The sequence below is a fragment of the Peromyscus maniculatus genome, chromosome 20 (assembly GCF_049852395.1).
Source record: "Peromyscus maniculatus bairdii isolate BWxNUB_F1_BW_parent chromosome 20, HU_Pman_BW_mat_3.1, whole genome shotgun sequence".
In the NCBI taxonomy this organism is placed as follows: Eukaryota; Metazoa; Chordata; class Mammalia; order Rodentia; family Cricetidae; genus Peromyscus; species Peromyscus maniculatus.
In genome coordinates this window covers 69,934,482-69,954,829 of record NC_134871.1, presented here as the reverse complement: position 1 = coordinate 69,954,829, position 20,348 = coordinate 69,934,482, and the positions used below count along the sequence as shown (strand labels likewise).

The 20,348-nt window shown below is 45.9% G+C and overlaps 1 protein-coding gene across 3 annotated transcripts in view; it reads right to left on the bottom strand.

Annotated features, from left to right (window-relative positions):
• Dip2b (disco interacting protein 2 homolog B) overlaps positions 1–20,348 on the bottom strand; it is a 199,100-nt gene that overhangs the window by 57,790 nt on the left and 120,962 nt on the right. Inside the window, exons 5-12 of one of the 3 annotated variants that reach the window (XM_076556826.1) lie at positions 18,297–18,509; positions 14,811–14,963; positions 14,150–14,269; positions 10,671–10,868; positions 8,981–9,072; positions 6,067–6,177; positions 4,623–4,746; positions 3,837–3,946 (exon numbers count right to left, since the gene is read on the bottom strand). In XM_076556826.1, coding sequence (XP_076412941.1) covers positions 3,837–3,946; positions 4,623–4,746; positions 6,067–6,177; positions 8,981–9,072; positions 10,671–10,868; positions 14,150–14,269; positions 14,811–14,963; positions 18,297–18,509 — 1,121 coding nt within the window. Of the gene's footprint in view, positions 1–3,836; positions 3,947–4,622; positions 4,747–6,066; positions 6,178–8,980; positions 9,073–10,670; positions 10,869–14,146; positions 14,270–14,810; positions 14,964–18,296; positions 18,510–20,348 lie in introns of all 3 variants that reach the window. The other 2 variants (XM_076556825.1, XM_076556827.1) reach the window with 2 other exon arrangements.

Genomic DNA, 20,348 nt, shown 5'->3' with positions numbered 1-20,348 from the left:
TTACATGTTGAATAGGAACATTTAAGCCTTTGCACTTGGCTCCCAAACTCTAACTAAACAGCCAAGACTGGGGGACAATGAAGCCTGGCTGGAGCATGCGCAAAGTGACTTCAAAGTTTAGTTGCTCATCAATATGACGTAGTCACCAAAACCACTAAGGCCAAGTGATTGAGCTGTGTGAACAGAAGCATGATGCCCAATACAGCTGTTTCTCGGGGGCTGCTCAGCGGCAGAGTGCTCGCCGAGCTGTGTAAGACACTGGTTTGATCCCCTCGTCCCACTGGAATACCAAACCAAGAAGACATGGGACCTCAGCTGGCAGCAGGGCCCTCCCTCTTCACTCCTGTAGACGGCGTCCCTGCTTTTGTCATCCCTGTTCCATGCAGGCTGCAGCCTTTCGGACGTCACATAACAGAGGTGTCTTGTACGACTTCCCAACAGACCGCTGCCCATCTAACTTCCTCAGCTCCCGTGTCTCCTGGTCTCTCCCTCTCATCGCTCTGACCATCTCGGAGTTGGTTTTTCTCCCTTTCTCAGACAAGGTGTCTCACAATGTAGCCCAGGCTTGCCTGCAACTTGTGGCAATACTCCTGCCTCAGACTCTCATGAGCTATCGTACCCACAATCATCTCTGACTATGCCTTTGATGCTGGCACTCGTGAGACTCTCCCCTCCTTCCTTCCCTCATGCCATCAGGTGTTTTATCTTGGCTTGACTCCTGGCTCTGTGTCCACCCCGCCTCTCCTTCAGAAACCTGGACCCCAGCACCCTGCTGGAGTGCCTCCTGTCACTGGGAAGCACGCCACCAATGCTCCATCCCATCCCCCATCTCCACCCAGGAGAACTCTCTCTGTATTTTCTTCCTTTCTTTCTGAGACAGGGTCTCCCTAGGAAGCCCTGGCTATCCCAGAACTCACTAGGTAGACCAGGCTGCCCTGGAACTCACAGAGATTTGCTTTCCTCTACTTCCTGAGTGCTGGGATTAAAGGCGTGCGCCACACACTGCCTGACTCTTCCTGTACTTTCTATTCAACTGAAGGATTCTGCCATTCATCCAGGTGCCCAGATCAGGAATCCAAGTGTTTCCTGCCTTCTCTCTCTTCAGGATCAGCACCTAAATCTGGCGTAATCAACTCCCCTATTGTCTTCCAACCCCATCCACTCCTCTTTCCCATCTCCACGAGCTCTGACTCACTCCAGTAACTTTTCAAAAGAAGATTTATTTTTATTTTATGTGCACTGGTGTTTTGCCTGCATGTATGTCTGTGTGAGGGTCCCAGATCACCTAGAACTGGAGTTACAGACAGTTGTGAGCCACCACGTGAATTAAGACTTGAACTCTTCCTCCGGAAGAGCAGCTAGTGTTCTTAACCACTGAGCCATCTCTCCAGCTCAGAAGCTTTTGTTTAAGCAGGTCAGGGCTGGAGAGATGGCTCATCAGTTAGAGCACTGGTTGCTCTTACAGAGGACCCAGTTCAGTGCCCAGCACCCACATAGCAGTTCACAACTGTCTAGAACTTCAGTTCCAGGGGATCTAATGCCCTCTTCTGGACTCTGTAGGAACTGCATGCACATGGTCCACTTACAGACACTGGTGAAACATTCATACACATAAAATTTAGAGGAAAAAACCTACTGCTTCCTTCACAACCCAGCCAGTCTACATAAATCTGCATTTTAACGCTACTGTTTGTTTGTACGGTGTGGGGGAGCACACATAGGTGCCACAGCACACGTGTAAGGTTGGGGGACAGCCCTGTGGAGTTGGTTCTCTCCTCCCAATTTTATGTGAATTTTGTGGTCAAACTTGTCAGGCTCAAGTGGTAAGATCTTACCTGCCGAGCCATCCGGCCGGCCGGCCCCAGATGAAACTTTTTTATATAACAAAGTCATTCTTATTGCCCTCCTACTGACAACCCTTTAATAGTTTCCAATGCAGTAGGGGAATCTGTGGAACACAGGGCTCTCGCGCGAGTGGATTCTGAGTGGCAAGGCCACGCAGTGCAGGCACGGCCGTGCCACATGCGGCCAGGGTGCCACGGAGGGCTGCATGGTAAAGGGCCAACCTCGGCCAGCAGCTCCAGTGTCCGGGGGGGAGGGAGGCAAGAGAAGCCTCACCAGTGAACGGTGACTATCTTTCAGACACACTCCGCTCTCTCTCCTCTTTGCAGTCAACAGTTTCTCCACCTTCTACTTTCGTGGCCAAAGCTATTTCAAATTTTACTCATACTTGTTATTACAAAAGATTTCAGTATGTACCATGCCCCAAGCCTTTTAAAAGGTTTAATGGATGTGCTTACTAATTAATTTAGCAAGCAGCTGGTGAACAAGTCTTAAGAGGCCACAGAGGTGAAGGGTACAGCATCAGTCACAGGACTTCAGTCATGTGACCTTCGGACAGTTACCAAGTCTGTAGTCCCGTCCCCTTGTCCATAGAGCAGTTTTTTAAAATACAGATTATTTAATCATTGGGGGGGCACCTACGTCACGATACACAATTGGGGGGAGAGGACAACTTGTGGAAATCAGTTCTCTCCTACCTCGCAAGTTTGGGGACTAGAACTCAGGTCCCTTGGGCTTGGTGGCAAGCACCTTTACCTACTAAGCCAACTCCCTGCGCCCACGGGCAGGTTTACAGGTTGAAATCTAGTAACTTGTCACACTCACAGCTTCTCATCACAGCGCAGGGGACTCACACAAACTAGTCAAGGTGCAGAGAATGGGAGGCGCAGAAGACTCAGCCTAACGGGCACCTCCTCCCAAGACTCAGGGTCATGCCGAAGAGGAGGCAGGTGGGTGGACGGTAGGAATCAGAGCTGGGGGTGAAATGTGGAAACAGTTTCCTGGACACACAGGGCAGCTGCCCACGTGAACTTACAGTGTGAGCAAGACCTGCTCCAGCTCCAGCCAGACAAATCCCAGCATGGAGAGGCAAGGTAGGCATCAAGTCCCAGGCCGGCTCAGGAGCCATTGGCCATTGATGGCGCGGAGAAAGGGACCGTCGGTCTGTTTAAAGGTGTGCCCCCAACTCCCCACAGGTTGCCACATTCCAGTGGAAGGCCACACATCCACGAGTACATGAATGTACTTTTTGAGTTAAAAAAAAAAAAAAAAAGACACAAATTTGGGTGGGTAGGGAAGTGGGTACATCTGGGAAGACAGGGGAGATGATGACTATGAATCAAAAACACTGTACAGAACTGACAACTCTAATTTTATAATAAAAGTAAATCACTAAAAAAAAAATATAAGAAAGAGGAAAATAAAAAAAATAAATTTAACAAAAAAGCTGAGCTCTCCCTGGGCATTTACAGGAGAGAAGAAGTGACTTCGAAGTCCTCATCCCTGAGGGCTGCAGTGGTGCTGTAGGAGCTGCCGTCGGCCCGGCCCGGCCCAAACCTTCAAGCCCGCAGACATCTGTGTTTTAGGACTTCCTTTCTGTCTGCTGGACTCACTGCTCTCCTCATCTCTCCGCTGCTCTGCCTCTGTCAGCGGCCACCTCCCACACCTGTGCTTATCCCGAGACTCCTGCAGCTCCCTTCTGACTGAGCGGTTAGGATGACAGCGGCCAGCACAGGGCACAGACCACGACCACGCCCCTGGCTGTGTCCTCACTTTCTTCCTGGGTACCTCTTTTCCTCTTAACTCTCATGCTTCAAGTCTTTAGTAAAATCTCTTTTAATAAACTCTGACTCTGCCTCAAAAGTTAATGGCAATAGAAGGTCCCCTACAAGGCGTTTACAAGGCTACAAAATGGAAATATATCTCTTAGCATTCATTAACATGCATCTGAAGCTAAAGAAAAGTCAGGAAACACACATAGCCTCCAGACTTACCTCAATGTACGCTGGCTCTGTACCAGCGGGGGCGATGTGGGGCTGCCAGTCTTTGGGAGGCTTTGAAAGGTACTTGGAATCTGTTACAACCCACTTGAGCCGAGGCCAACCTAAATCAAACCCAGAGTGAAAATTGAGTTGCCTAAGCCACGACTGAAAGACTTCACACTGAACTAGTCATCTTAAATGTCTAGAGCATATTAAGATCATTTCATCATCAATAACATACTTCATTTTTATTAGGTTTTAGTGAAAATCACCAATTATAGCTTCTTTCAAGAGAGCACTTGTTACACATGATAAATGCAGGCCTTGGCGTGCCTCAACAATGGGGAGACCAGTTTCTCAATAGAAGCCTGCGAAGCCTTGGGTCCTGGTGGCCCGGCTTTAACATACACACTGCAGTAGCAGCCTTTCCGGCCAGTAGCCCAAAGGGTACGAGTGTGGCTACAGAATCAGACAGACTGGGTTCAATCCACTGCTTGGCCATTTGTTAGCTGGGATTTGAGGATTCTGTTTCTCAATTTCCTATCTGAAAAACAGGATAATTACTGTACCTATTTCTAATGACTAAGAACTAAAAACAAACAAACAGAAAACCACACAGGAAGCCCTTAGCTGTTCCTCTCAGGAGGCAGAGGCAGGTGGATGTCCATGGGTTCGAGGACAGATTGGGTTTCACAGAGAAACCCTGTCTTGACAAAAGCAGAAAAAAAGACAAAGAAAACTACAGCACTTGGGCTTGACTTCCCCTTGGTAACTTGGGTATGCGCATTACTTACTCACCTTTAAACTGCACAATCTCTCCGTTCTGAGTTTTTGGCAGGCCCTTCAGACAGATTTCACTGGTGAGAGCCAAGGCAATCCCGCAGCTCCCTAGCAAGAAGCCAATCTGTTGACCTCCGGCATCCTGTGGAGGAAAATCATGAGTGAGCACAGTGAGGGTGTGAGCGTGAGTGAGCACAGGGAGGGTGTGAGCGTGAGTGAGCACAGTGAGGGTGTGAGCGTGAGTGAGCAAGAACACACCATGCTTAGCAACAGCACTCGGGGACGCTCCAGCCACTGTGCCATGGAGCCAGGCAGCCCGAGACAACACGGCTGCACATACTCTCTGTGGTGGTCTCCTGAGTACGAGCAGACCTGCTCTAACTGACACTGCACACCCAAGCCACTGCGCCCCGCTCCGGCTCTCAGGCAAAGGGACCAATTCTAACACTTTTCTTTTCCCAGCCCTGCCCTCGGATCTAAGAGGGACAGCTACCCAGGCCGGAACAACAGGAATAACGCAGATGGATATCAAAGGCCCTATTTCCAGACAATTACACCAAATCTTATCTTCCTTTATTCTTCTACTTTAAAGGAAAAAGATTTAACTTTAAATAGCAGCAAAAGCAACCAAAGGCAAAGTCTGAAGTGTTCACACACCACCTTTGAAGCAGCGTTAGGAAACTATACAAGTACTCTCAACTTCAGACTTCCTGAGTAACAAAACGACAGACTCTATTCATCAACTAAAACTTTAGCAATGCTACCAAGTTGTTGATTACTTAAAAAATGTGCTTTCTTATAAATCAACATTCTCCACCATATTAGTTTCTAACATCAGTTCTCAGTAATAAACAGGGAGAAACCAACCTAAGTGGAAATCTGCACTGCCATTTTTACTATAAGGGCTGACATGGTCCGAACAAAATTCTCCATTCCGGATCAGTCACCTCCACCACTGCGCCATCACCTTTCCACTCAGCCCTTCTGGGATGTGTGAAATGGTTAAAGGAATTTCCGTGATAGAATGAGTCTGAAGGAACGGCACTCTATGAATGGCAACCACTGTACACTCAATACATGCCTCCTATGGTTTTTAAAATGGTAATGTTGTAACAATTCTTTCATAGATGAAATGTGCTTGACACTCTTATTTACATAATTTTTGAAAACTTTCATGTTTTTGGAAAGTAGAGTATTTAAAAATATGATCATGTTGCTTCTTCTTTTTCCTTTCTTTTCTTTTCTGAGACAGTATCTATCTGTGTAGCCCTGGTTGTCCTGGATCTCGCTATGTAGACCAGGCTGGCCTCGAACTCACAGAGATCTGCCTGCCTCTGCCTCCCGAGTGCTGGGACTAAAGGCATGTGTCACCACGGCCCAGCAATCACATTGCTTCTAGTGTCACTGAGTCAGTCCAGTGCCTACCGTATCACAGCAAAAGACATTAACACAGCGATATTACCTTTCTGGTCAGTGGTACTTCTATGGGTACTGGAATCACCTCTGCCAGGAGACATCCATAAAAAGCCACCATAAACATTACAGGATCATTGTTGGGGTAAACCAAGGCAACCTAAAATCCCAAAAAACATTCAACAACAGTGGAGAACAGACTGGTTAACTCTATGCACATAGAACATCTTCCATAAACACAGTAAGTCAAATATTGAATAGTCATTCCTTCTGAAGGAAATTGAGGGACTGAGAAGGACAAGAGCATCTGTTGGAGCACCATCATCCCCACAGTTATACCCTATATCCTAGGGGTTGGTGATGCAGCACAGAGAGCATTTGCCCCACATAGGCCCCATTTGCAATTCCTAGCAACACCAAAAAGCAAAGCCAAAATCATAAAACTTACACATTTTGAGAAATAAAAATGCAATTCATTATCATTATGGTAAAATGTTTCATTTAATCTTAGTTGTGACTTAGTAGCAAACAGCTTGCCTAATATGTTAATTACTCAGGCGGTCTAAGGCGATTTACATAGCACAGGGTTAATAGCATAAATGTGGTGGCTATCTCAAGACAGAGCAGCATCTACTTTAAAGCTGTGCCTCTCCCAGGAAATGCACACTGGGACTACAGAGGCCTGCTCTTAACTACTTAACCCCATCACTCCCTAGTCACTCAGCATGCAGTGTTCCAGCGTGAAGGCATCTGGTAACATATGAACAACTGCAAATACAGTCGACTCCCCAAGAGGTGAGCAAGGAGAACACTGAAAGCCCTATGTGTTCAGGCCTGCGATTTCTTCTGCGAAGTCACAGGGATGACTCACCTTCCTACTTTACTCAAGGATGCAAAAACACACATCTCACTATACCTCGACGCTTGTTCTGCGCTTGGATAGTCACAGATTACCATCTGAGATCTAATCATACCACTGGATTATTTTTAATTTTTAAAAGTTCCCTTTTATGTAGTGTTACTGTTTGTGTATGGTGTGTATGTGAGCGCAGGGCGTATGCCATGGTGCATGTGTGCTTAGAGGTCAACTTCCAGGTCTCCCTCCACAGCGAGGTTTGGACAGCAAGCCCTTGACCCGGTCAGCCATTCCTCCGGCCCCTCAGTTGCTGGATTCCTGTTTCTTCTCCATTTGCAATCAAGTCTTTAAACTCACTCCAAAGGTGAGTTCAGTCTAAACCTTCAAACTGCCCTAGAGGTCTAAAAGTGACTAATTCCACAGAACCATTTCTTTACTGCTCACAAATGGCCATCTTGACATTTGGGTAGACACAACATCACCTGCTTAAAATTTAGTGAGCCATGGAAAATCCCCAGTGTCCGTTTGTATAAGTAAAAGCTACACTTTAAGTACTTCTGACATCTTGTAAAGCTGTTGAAAGAGTTACTTGAGGGCCCAGGAGATAGTCTAAAAGTGCTTGCCACCAAGCCTGAAGGCCTGAGTTTAATCGCTGGGATTGACTTAGTGGAAGGGGAGACCCGGCTCCACGAGCTATCCTCTGACCTGCACGTGAACACTCATGTACACACACACACACACACACACACACACACACACACACACACACACACACACAAGTGTAAAAAATATTTTCTTAAAATAGTTAGTTTAAGAGATTCTGTGATCATTAGTCTACTGAAAAGAAAGCCGGGGCCAGTGGGGCGGTGGAATGGATGAGGGGCTTGCCGTGCGGTCCAGATAGTCTGAATCGATAGAAATCCAGAACCAATTCCCAAGAGTCATCTCAAGACCTCCACTAGACCCCACCCCCCACAAGTCAACAGATGAAAGTAAGTTAATTCATAAAAACTGCTGTGGAGGAGCTGGGTTTTCATTCTACAGATAAACAGTAATGCTGAATGGTGGGGAGTAATCGTATTCAGTACATTACTAACAGGAAAAGAAAAAAATGGAAAATTAAACAGCTGTAATGTCACTTCCAATTAAGAACTAAATGAACAGTGTCAACTTGCCTTTAACAATTTTAAGAGCCAGTTTTATAAAGACAAAGACTGGATTCAACATCAAAGTATTTACCTTTAGAAAGATTTAATTTCCCTTTTTATTACCTCAGTTTACCAACAAGCAGCTCCAGAAAGAGGCCCGAAGCCTCTCAATCACAAACCAGCGCCTAGCACTGAGCTAGACCTTTGGGACTCTAAACTGAACTGGTTTTTATTGTCTAAAGATAAGAGTGACATTGACTTCTGGAAAGATGCTCAGGGTTAAACGCACTGGCTGGTCTCCCAGGGACCAGGGCTGCCTTTCCTGCACACGCGGTCGCTGACGACCACTTGCAGCTCCAGTCCTAGGGAACCTGACACCCTCTTCTGACATCCTGCACCAGGCACACGGTACAGACACACACGCAGGCAGCACACCAAGCATGTGTGCTGGGGGACGGTCTGCATGTCAGATTGCTCTGACTGGTCAATAAATAAAACAATGATTGGCCAGTGACCAGGCAGGAAGTATAGGCGGGACTAACAGAGAGGAGAACTGTGAGAACAGGAAGGCGGAGGAAGAGACTGCCAGCCTCCGCCATGACAAGCAGCATGTGAAGATGCGGTAAGCCACGAGCCACATGGTAAGGTATAGATTTATAGCAATGGACTAATTTAAGATGTAAGAACTAAAAAAAGAACTAGATAGCTAGAAGCCTGAGCCATTAGGCCAAACAGTTTAAATAATATAAGCATCTGTGTGTTTATTTTATAAGTGGGCTGTCGGACTGCCAGGGCTTGGCGGGACCTGGGGAAAAAACTCTCCAGCTACACATATAACACAAATAAATAAGCATCTTAAAAAGAAGTTATGTGAATCTTACTATTGTACAACAAAAGCCCAGAGTGCATGTATCAGAAACAAAAGAACATCACCTTCTAAACAAAACAGAACAAATTACCCTGTCTCCAGGTTTTAACACAGGTTCATTTTTGGTCCCCAGTTTATTAAGCAGCGTGTAGGCCAACTTTAAACTTCTGCTCCACAACTTTCCTGGGAAAAGAAAACAATCAGACAGAAAAAATTATAAGCCTATTCCAGCGAGCGAGCGCTGACTAAGACAAGGCCAGTCAGGAGCGGTTGTGGTGTCAGTACCACCCTCCCCCCCACAGCAAGTCTCCCTGCAAGCAGCCTCTCACGAGCCACTCTGGTCCCAGGACAAAGAGAACGTCACCCTGCCCGACTTAATATTTCAGTTCTTTTCTGTGACTTTTTTTTTCTTTCTCTTTTTCAGACACGGTCTCACCATTTAGTCCTGGCTGTCCTGGAACTTGCTATGTAGACCAGGCTGGCCTCAAACTCACAGACATCTGTCCACCTCTGCCTCCCAAGTGCTGGGAATAAGGGTGAGTGCCACCGATACATGGCTCATATCACAATATATTTTTATGATATAACAAGAGCATCCTTAAGTATCCCTTTAAAGAGAGGACACCATTTTTTGTTTGTTTTACAACACAAGACTCAAAAACAGCGGATTCTGTCCCAGGCTTCTCTGAAGAACCGAGCATGTAGGTCTCATCAGCTACTTGAGACTGGAGGAATTAATTCAAATAATATTAAAAAAAGAGCAAGCTGAGCATGGGCTTGGGCCTGACCTTCAGGAGGCTGTGGCAGGAAGATTTCTTCTGGTTTGAGGCCAGGCTGGTTACATGTGAAATTCTGTCTTATAGAACAATCTACAACAGAACTAAGATCAGAAGAGAAGTTAGTTCTAGGAGCCATGTGGCTGTACTCCTCAGTGTCAAATGACCGTGACAGGACCCTTGGGGGGGGGGGGGCTGGAAAAATGGAAAAGTACTGAGTTTTATTCTTTATAGAACTGTGTGCTTCTTAGAAGAAGATGCAGACTGAAGCTCTAAGTGATGGTTTTTCTTCTCCATAACCATTAATACTGACAAAATACTTTCTAAACCCCTCCTCTAGCCAGGTGCCATGGTTCATGCCTGAAACCTCGGAAATCAGGAAGCTAAGAGCAAGGCCATCCTTGGCTACAAGTTTGAGGCCATCCTGGGCTACAAAGATGTTGTCTCAAAAACACAACACAAATCAAAAACAAATCCTGCTGTGGGGTGGTCTGTATGTCAAATGCTCTGATTGGTCAATAAATAAAACACTGACTGGCCAGTGACCAGGCAGGAAGTATAGGTGGGACTAACAGAGGAGAAAAGAGGGAACAGAAAGACAGGGGGAGACACTGCCAGCCGCCGCCATGACAAGCAGCATATGAAGATGCCGGTAAGCCACGAGCCACATGGCAAGGTATAGATGTATGGAAATGGATTAATTTAAGATATAAGAACAGTTAGCAAGAAGCCTGCCACGGCCATACAGTTTGTAAGCAATATAAGTCTCTGTGTTTACTTGGTTGGGTCTGAGCGGCTGTGGGACTGGCGGGTGACAGAGATTTGTCCTGACTGTGGGCAAGGCAGGAAAACTCTAGCTACAAAATCCTCTCTAAGGAAAATGTTTAGCAATCACTCCACTTGGAACATAGGGTCTAATTAATAACTGAGACATATCCAACTGAGAAACACCAAGAGAAGCACTACCCCCAATCCATGAGAACGCTTAGCGCAGTGGGGACCCACCGTATGTGAGGGTGTAGACTGGTTTCCCGGACACGTCCAGCCCGGTCAGGCAGGGGCACTTGGCTTGGGTAGAGCCCCAGCGCTGCAGGGCGGATTCTAGTGCAGGGGGCCAGTTACAGATGACTCCGAGGGGCTCGCCCTTCACTGGCGTCATCTGTCGGCCCTCAGGCTTTGGCTGGTTGGGATCTGGCTGAGGTACTGCAGCAAACAGGCAAGAAGATGAAGTAAGTTCATGTGCCTCTAACACAACTCTAACCTCAAACACATTTCTTCCTCTGGGTCTCTGGCTTATTCTTGAAGAGAACGGAAGACCTTAGGGCTTCCATCATCCTCCAGAGGAGTCACAGCGTCCAGGGCAGGGCTGGCTCTTACTCTCCTGGCTCCTCACAGAGCCCCAATGCAGGGGCTGCTCATCAGTGTCAGCTGAGCAGAGCTGTGAGGGACAGAGATGAACACCTACGCCAAGACTCAGAGGGGCTGTTTATGCTCATTGATATACCGTAGGTTTTGCTACAGTGAACAAGGATTATTCAAATCATTCTTTAACTCCTACTTTTTTTTTGTTTATTGTTGGTTTTGGTTGTTTGTTTTTGTTTTAAGACAGGGTTTCCCTAAGTAGGCTTGGTTGGCTTGGATCTCGATCTGTAGACCAGGCTGGACTTGAACTCATAGAGAGCCACCTGCCTCTGTCTCCCACTGTGCTCAGGCTTAAATTATACATTCTCACAGAAGGAGAGATGATTTACATATAGACTAAACAGTCAAGCATTCACTGTGTGCAACCATGTGCCCAGACCATGGTAAACCAAGAAGGGGAACAAGCAGGGGTGGAGCCTGGCCCACAGTCTCAGAGTTCAGGAGGCTGCAGGAAGAACAAGTTCAAACTGAAGGTCTGCCAGGGAATACTGCCCAGACTCTTGTCTCCACAAGCACCTGGAGAAAACAAACACGCACGGACAGCCAGAGCTCACCAGGGGCACAGACAGCAGTGAGGATAACCCTCAACTCGGTGTGATCATCCGGGGGCGATGTTCTCGCTCCTCTCCTCCCTGAGTCGTAGTCACCCACTGCCCAGCTTGTCCTGGTTTTGCTGTGTGCATGCTCCCAGTGCATGCTGTAGCTGTATGTGAGCCAGAGAGATGGCTCAGTGGCTCAGAGCACTGACTGCTCTTCCAGAGGACCCAGGTTCAATTCCCAGCACCCACATGTCAGCTCACAGCTCTCTGTGACTCCAGTGCCAGGGGATCTGATGCCCTTGTCTGACCTCTGTGGGCACTAAGTATGAAAATGTGACACATACATGCATGAGGGAAAATACCATCCATGCAAAATAAATTAGTATAGACAACTAAATATAAGAAGAAAGCTGTTCGTTGTAACTCACTATTATGATGGATTTGTAGGAATTTGTTTTGACTCCTTCTTTTCCCAGAGTTAGCATACAAAGTGATGGGTTTCCTAACAGCATTTTTTTTTCTTTATTTTTAAAAAGATTCATTTATTTATCACATATACAGTATTCTGTTTGCATGTGTCCCTGCAGGCCAGAAGAGGGAGCCAGATCTCATTACAGATAGTTGTGAGCCACCATGTGGGTGCTGGGAATTGAACTCATGACCTCTGGAAGAACAGCCAGTGTTCTTAGCCTCTGAGCCATTTCTCAGGCCCTAACGGCATTTTTATACGTCTGATTCATGACACTTCCTTCTTGCTCATCCCCACTCCCAGCTCTCCTACCCACTCCTGCTGGCCTCCCTCTCCCTAGATCTCATTTCTGCCTCTTAGGCCCACCTCTGCTAAGACTTCCTTCTCCTCTCTCACAGTCCTTTTTTCAGGACCTGCACACACACATTTAAATCTAGATTCTGTAAGAAAAACCATGCTGTCTTTATGTTTCTGAGTCTGGCTTATTTACTTAGTGTAATGAACTCTACTTGCATCCATTTCTTTGAATTCATTCTTCTACTGACAAAATATTCATTTCACTCCTTATTTTGCATAATTTTCAGACCCTTACAGACCCTTCAAGGTAGTCTACATTTAACAGGACTACCCAGGAGTGACTGCTAATAAACTGTCTCGTCTCTACAGAGACTGTACACCTGGTAGGCACAGTTTTCCACTAGGGCTTCATGCACACTTTTTCATGCTTCCAAAAGATACTGGTGTTTTCTTTTCCAAAAATGACCATTAGTCAAAGAAATCTATTTACAATTAGGAAAACATTGTTATAACCCGACAAAGATCAAAACTAGTCTCCAACATGCCAAATTCCATTACTATTCTGATATGATTATACTCTACATCTAGACTCAGGACAGAAAAACAAACAAACCCCACAAACACAAGTACAAACTGATCGGGCTTACTAATAGCTCCTAACATAGTAAGAGTCTGCCCCCCACCCCACCCCCACCCCTCGTCTCCCTCCCTCTTCTACCTCACCTTTTTTTATGGAGGTCTATTCATCAGCTTCAGTCATAGAGAATGGCTGTTCTTTACCCACACTCACACCCATTCCATTCCCTTTTCAAGTTTTCTGATGAAATCCAGGCTATCATGATTTCATCAGTGAATGTATTTAATTATTGCACAAATAAATTCTGATGACTGATGGACTGATCTCCTGTCTTCAACCTCACACACAGAACTAACCTCTTACCTCCCTACTGGCTAACCTGTTTCCATGCTGACTCATTTTAGAACCGACTGGTTTAAGTCACACACAGCATGAGGAAGGAAGTGTGTCTGCATGTCTTTACCATCCACCACTCTGTCCTCTAGAAAGTCATGTGTGTGCACTGATTAGCAGATCCAGTGAAAGGCCCATCTGTATTAGAAGAAAGAGCAGGCAAAGCCTTGAGGCTGGATTTGTTACCTACACTCTCAGAAAATACAAATTGCAAATAACTCTACAAATGATGTATTTCTAGGTCAATGAGATGGTTCAGCAAATAAAGGTGTTTGCCATCAAGCCTACTGACCTGAGTTTGGTCCCTACATAGTGAGAGAGAAGGAACTTTCAGAAATGACTTCTGACCTCCACACATGTGCGCATACTCCCATCCCCACCCCCCACCCCCCCACAAACACACACTGCATTACGCACTTGTGACTCGTGACCAGGTTCAGACCACACACACTAACAAGGACAGCTCTAGGCTCCCGGTCCTCCTTGCCCATCTCCCGACACCTAACACACAAAAGCTCCTTAGGGCAAACATCACAGCCGCACCAACTCCTTGAGTAAAAACCTCGCTACCTTCAGCCCTGACCGCACACACCCCGCGTGTTCTGGCTGCTAGTGAGGGTGTGCTGTAAAAACCACGCCACGTTCAGCCCTGACCGCACACACCCCGCGTGTTCTGGCTGCTAGTGAGGGTGTGCTGTAAAAACCTCGCCACCTTCAGCCCTGACCGCACACACCCCGCGTGTTCTAGCTGCTAGTGAGTGTGTGCTCCTGGCACTTTTACTACTACCTTCCACAATTTCTTCAGAGTCGTCCACAAAAAATTCCTTTAAGGGGGGCCTTTTGGGTCGTTTCAGAGTGCTGAGAAGCTGCTGGATTTTTGTGGATACTCTGCTATTGACAGGAACACCTGTAAGGGGAAAATAATGGTAAATTCAGTTAAAATCATTGAGTTTAATAAATACATTTTATTTCCTCAACTACCTCAAAAGACTTTTCTTCTTCTGAAAAACTTAACTATTAAGTTTTTTATCACCAGTGAGACTTCTAAGGAATTCAATGCCTTGTTTATGAACACTTTGTGCCTTCTCTTTCTTACTCTTCTCCCCCTCCCGCTTTCCTCCCAGATTTGACTTCTAATGACATTTGACCCTGGCCCATCTTCTTCTGTTCGGAAGGGACCAAACTTTCTGACAACAGGAGACCCATGCAGCGGCGCCGCCGTGCTGAGCACAGGCTGGCAGGTCCGCAGGCTTCCTCTTCTCCCGTACGGCTTTCTCTTCCGCACTTGGTTCACAGTTCCTTTTACAAACACCAAGTGTGAAAATGTGACAAGAGGGGCTCTGCACGTGACAGTGAGTGAGCCCGTGGCCGTGCCTCTGCAGCCAGGACCACGGGGAGGAGCTGCCGGGCAGACCTGAATCTTCCCAGTTTAACAGAGGGACTCATACCATCAGCCGTATCCATAAGGCTGGACCTGTTGGATCCTTTGTGCATGCCTTTAACTATGCCGGAAGGGGGCAGGTCAATGTTTGCTGGGCGAAGTGAGGAGGAGGAGGAGGAAGAGGTAGTTGCAGTGACGTCAGGAGGAGCTGAGACATTCTCTGAGAGGAAAAGACAAAACTTAAGATAACCAACGCTCAATCTTTTGCTTTAGAAGGAATAAAACTCATTAGCTCTTTTAAAACAAACTTTAAGAACTATTTACTTATTTACTTCTTATTATCGTGCTTTGTGAGTTAGTTCTCTCCTTCCGCTGCAGGTCGCAAGGATGGAACCTGTCACGAGGCTTGCCTGCCAGCGCTCTTACCTGCTCAGCCATCCCACCAGCCCTTAAACAAACTCTTTAATCAAAGTCTACCAGCAACTTACTGGAGGAAAATGAAGGTAAACCAGAGTTTATCAGCTTTCCAAAATGGTCATTTTCAAGATTTGAGTAGCTTTAGTTATTAGGTCAAATCACATAGTCAACGTTTCTCAAAAACATTATTTTCTATACAGAGTGGAGACTAGGAATCCAATGTTGTAAAGTCACTTCAAAATAGAAGCAAAGTGGGTAAGTGGCCAACTTGCCGCTGGTTCTCTAGTTCCGTGGGCACTTCCTTATGTCATGTTGTATCTAGGACGTTTCCCTTCTACCAAAGCCCAAACAGTGCCTTACAGGGGCTCAGAGACCCAGATTCTCAAAGGAAAGAAAATGAGATAAAGTCTACTTTTACTTTTGATAAAAATGGCCCACAGTTCAGTTGGATCCACTTTCTTTCTAGCTCTAAGTAGAGATTAACCCACATTTGCTATTTCACGGAAAAGTTCTTTTGAATTTTATTTTTTGAGTCAGGATCTCATCAGCCAGGTCAGCGGATCCTCCTGCTTCTACCTTCCAAGTGCTGGGATCACAGTGTGCAGGATCTTGCTCAGTGCTGGCAGTGAACTGATGTGACAAAGTGAGTGACATCGTTGGAAGAAAGCTACTGAAGGAGGATATGCCACACCAAAAAACCCAACAAATCAGACACTATCTTCTGAAGAAGGCAATTAGAGGATGCAAACCATATGACATAAAATTAGTGAAAACCCACCAAAAGGGATTAAAGGGGGAGATGTAATTTCTACGATCAATTTAAGAGAAAGGTTTCGGCACCTCGAAGGTCTATGAGTATTAGTTTTATAAATAATACTTTCTGACGCTTGAAAAATAACTGGTATGAGTCCAATGTGGTAAAATGTGGCCAAAAAAAGCATTAAGTGTTTTCTTTTTCTGATTTTCCTGTTTCAGCCTCGTGGGACTCACTTCAGGTGTGTGTGCGCCATCACACTCCGCTGTTTTCTGTTTCGTTTTGTTTTTCAAGAAAGGATTCTGCTATGTCGCTCAGGTTGGCCTTAATTCTGTCTCAACCTTCCACATGCTGGGTTACAGGTGTGTGCCACCACACCCAATTAGAAATGTATATTTTATTTGATCCAGCATGTCCACCTGAGCAATTTTGTAAGAGGACAGCACTGGACACTATTTCATTGTCCAAAATCAGGGAGCGGCGATGTAGGCTAAGGCATAGAAAAACAGTGGTGTACTTTAAAATCACAAGAATAGCATAATTGTAAATATACAAAAGGTGTTCAGGATAAATTGCTAAGAAAAGCAGCTAGGGACTGGAGAGATGGCTCAGAGGTTAAGAACACTGGCTGTTCTTCCAGAGGTCCTGAGTTCAATTCCCAGCACCCACATGGTGGCTCACAAACAACTGTAATGAGATCTGTAAGCTCCCTCTTCTGGCCTGCAGGGACACATGCAAACAGAACACTGTATACATAATAAGTAAATAAATCTTTTAAAAAAAAAAAAAAAGAGGGCTGGAGAGATGGCTTAGCCATTAAAGGCTAGGCTCACAACCAAATATATATATATATATATATATATATATATTAATAAAAACAAAAAAAAGAAAAGCAGCTAGTGACTTAATTACATCTAGGACAGTTTACTCTTTACAAAATCCAAGTCAAATCTCTACACGATCTTAACTAGATCTAGGCTGCACATCAAGATGGCAATACCAACATGGGAACCATACGACTACTGTCTTCTCTCCTTTTGAGGCAGGGTCTCTCTGCATAGCCCTGACTATCCTGGGAACTCATTGTGGGGCCAGGCTGGTCTTGAACTCACAGAGAACTGCTTTCCTCTGCCTCCTGAATGCTGGGATTAAAGGCCTGAGCCACCACACCTTGTCTCTTCTAAGGAACAGGAATTACTTCCATAGGAGCTAATATCCAAAAGCAATATTACTGCAACTCAACTAAAAAAATTAACAGAAAAACAGGAAGTCACATGAAATCATCTTAAAAAAATCCAGACAATGTAAAGTGGGTATCTGGATTTCTTTCTCAAGTGGAACAGCGTTGTTTGTTTGTTTGTTTGTTTGTTAAGACATACTCATCAACAAATCCTCCCGGCACAGCTCAGCTGCTCGTGCTCTGGGACAGAGTGGAGGGAAACACGCCGGCCGGCCTGTGTATGGCTGCGCGGGGAGGCTCAGTGACACAGAGTAGAGCCAAGCGTGCAGGGAGGGTCGCCATGGCGATGTGTGGCTTTGAATGTGGAATTATATCCCCAAGGTAGCTAGCTTCATTGAAAAGCATAACCTACACTGTAATCTTCCCTTCTTTTCTTTTCGGAAGTCCAACTGAAGTAGCATATAAAGCGATACAGAAGTTACTGAGACAACAATTAGACAAGGGGACAACGTGACTGGTGCTCAAGAAGGAAGAGTAAGACATCAGACACGGCTCGAGGGCACGACTCAGTGCGCTGGTGCCGCCAAGTAGGGAAATCAGAGACCTGAGAAAAACAAAAACAGACTCACAAACACATAAAGCAGAGCTAAGCGACAGCTGTGCACACAGCAGCAGCAGCAGCAGCAGCAGCAGCAGCCAGAGCTCGGGGTGCCGACCCTCGGCCGCACACTTCTCATGCAGCAACATCACCGCAGCAAGCAACATAAACCCAGTCTTTAGTCAGGCACAAAACGGCCTTGCTGACCATGGCTCAGTGGAGAATTTGCTCAGATTAAGTATGTCGTGTTTTATGCAATATAGACGATATTCCTGGGAAATCTGAGATGCTAATATTTTAGTAGCTCTTGATATAGGGACTACTTCTTTTCTGGGATAAACCCATACTCAGACTGGTTTTATATTTTGCAGCTTCAGTATTGCTTATGGAAATAGATATGGCTTCAGGTGAGCAACATTTCTATCAATAATGCTGAGGATACCAATTACTCCTGCAACAAATACATTGCTGGTGTTTCCATCTCTGCCTCACGATCATATTTTTCAGGTCCTATTGAAAACCTAACACAACCATACACTGTTTCCAGGATACTGGGTGCCAAATGGAACATGAGGTGGGCTTCTTGGGTAGATCCAACTCCTACCTATTCGGGTATTGGCAAATACATCAGCTAGAGACCCACTGGTTCCTTTGACCTCTCCGTGGGACAGCGTAGAAGATGCAGATGAAGAGGTGGACGATCCCTGAATCGAGCGGTTGATCCAGGACTCGGCATTCTGCAAGCTTTGTTGCAAGGCAGCAGAGAGCGCGGCCTGGCGTCTCAGGGAGCCCTCATCCTCAGAGGCCGAAGACGTGTCTGTGTGGAATTAGAAAAAAAGAAGTCTCGATCCTGCCTTGAGCACAGACTGTTCAGTTCTTGCTCATTGACTGCACACCCAATGTTGATGAAACCAGCAAAACACTAGCATTCTCAAGTTAGATTAACAGGTGACATTAAGACGTCGGGGAGAGATCTGTGGGCCATAACTCGAAAAACAGAATGCTGACCTTAGAAGACCATGTTAAACTTTAAGAAAATCTTTTAAGAAATTAACTCTTTTCCTGTCCTGAGATTAACTGATGTCTAAATTCTTCTGGTTTCCCTGTGACAGGTGGACCACATGGGCTTATGGGTATTTGTCCCCGGAGTCTACTTCTGCTGAGAGGAGTTAGAGAGAGCAGGGTGATGGAGACTCCAGTGTGGTGAGAAACTGTCTTAGCCTGGAGGAGCTGCTTGCTCTACTGGACGCGCTAGCTGGGCACAGGGCACAGGGAGGTTTCCACATGTGACGGAGTCAGTCACAGAAGACTAAGAATGCCTGGGGCCTTGACTGAGCCTGGCTCTGACTTTAGGAAGTAGGCCTAAATTAGAACAGCTGGCTGAAAGAATCGAAGTGCACACAGCAGTCGAAACTGGGGAGAAGCTAGAGTTATCGCGGGTTGGAGTCCGTAAGGCAGTCGAGAGTCAGCGTCTGACCCGAGAAAGACTTCTAAATGGCATTGGCCGGCTCAAATTAGTATCTGGGGGTTGAATGAATTTTGTGACTTTGTTCTTGTTTGCGTAGCGCTAAGAATGGCAGCCAGGGCCTCATACATGCTGTATAAGCGAACCACCAGATTCTTCCCAGTCCCATTCAGTTTGTTTGTTTGTTTGTTTTTTAATGAAAAACGTCACACTCAATTCTGCAGAAATTTTTTGCCTAATTCAGATGAATTGGTAGGTTCAAGACATGGAGTGGTTTAAAGAGCCAGAGAAATAAACAAGAGGGTAGGAAAATTGCGAGCACTCCACACTAGGAAATTGCACTACAAACAACACAAACAAAAACCCTATGGTCATTCAGAACCCAGAAGTCTAATCCATAAGCAATGGCCACAACCCTTGCTTCCTGTTCAGGATGAGCAGCAATGCGTCACCTCACATTAAAGGAGACCTACGGCCCAAGAACTGTGATGGTTTCCAATGCACTAATGCTGGAAACTGTGTCAGGTCCTGGGGATGCTGAGACGTATGAATGCCTATGAGAGAGTGTGTGCCACTAAAAAGCCATATGGTGTGGTACCATCAATACACAACCCCGCACAAGAACACAACGTGTGTGAGAAATGGTACAAGCCAAGACTCTGGGAGGAGGACTGAGCTCAGCAGGGTTAAGCACTGCAATGTAAGCAGAGCACGTTACAAGGAGGTCTGAGATGGGGGTGTGGAGGGGAATAGACAGACAGACACAGACAGATGGAGACCCCGAGATCTCAGAGGTAAAGCAATAAGGCTCCCTAAAGAAAAGAGTGCATATATAGCAGGGAACAGTCAAAGGAAGACACAAAGAGAGTGGCACTTAACAGAAGTATTTTCTATAAGTTCTAGAAAATACGCTAAAATTTCAATTCTGTAACAAGCAGAAAGTAGGGGCAGGGAAGCAATGTGATGTGTGACCCTCGCCATGAGGATCGAGTATCTCTGGGTGACATCTCATAATCACACAAAGTCCTCTGGATTTACAAGCTGCCTCCACAGTGTCATTTTAATTTGTGTACGTCTAAAACTAGAATAAATCAGTTTTTACAGACAGTAAAGCCAGTATTTTCATTATTGGATTGATGGAAAACGGACTGTATTATGTTCCTGTCTTTGGTCAATTGTGTAATTAGGTGT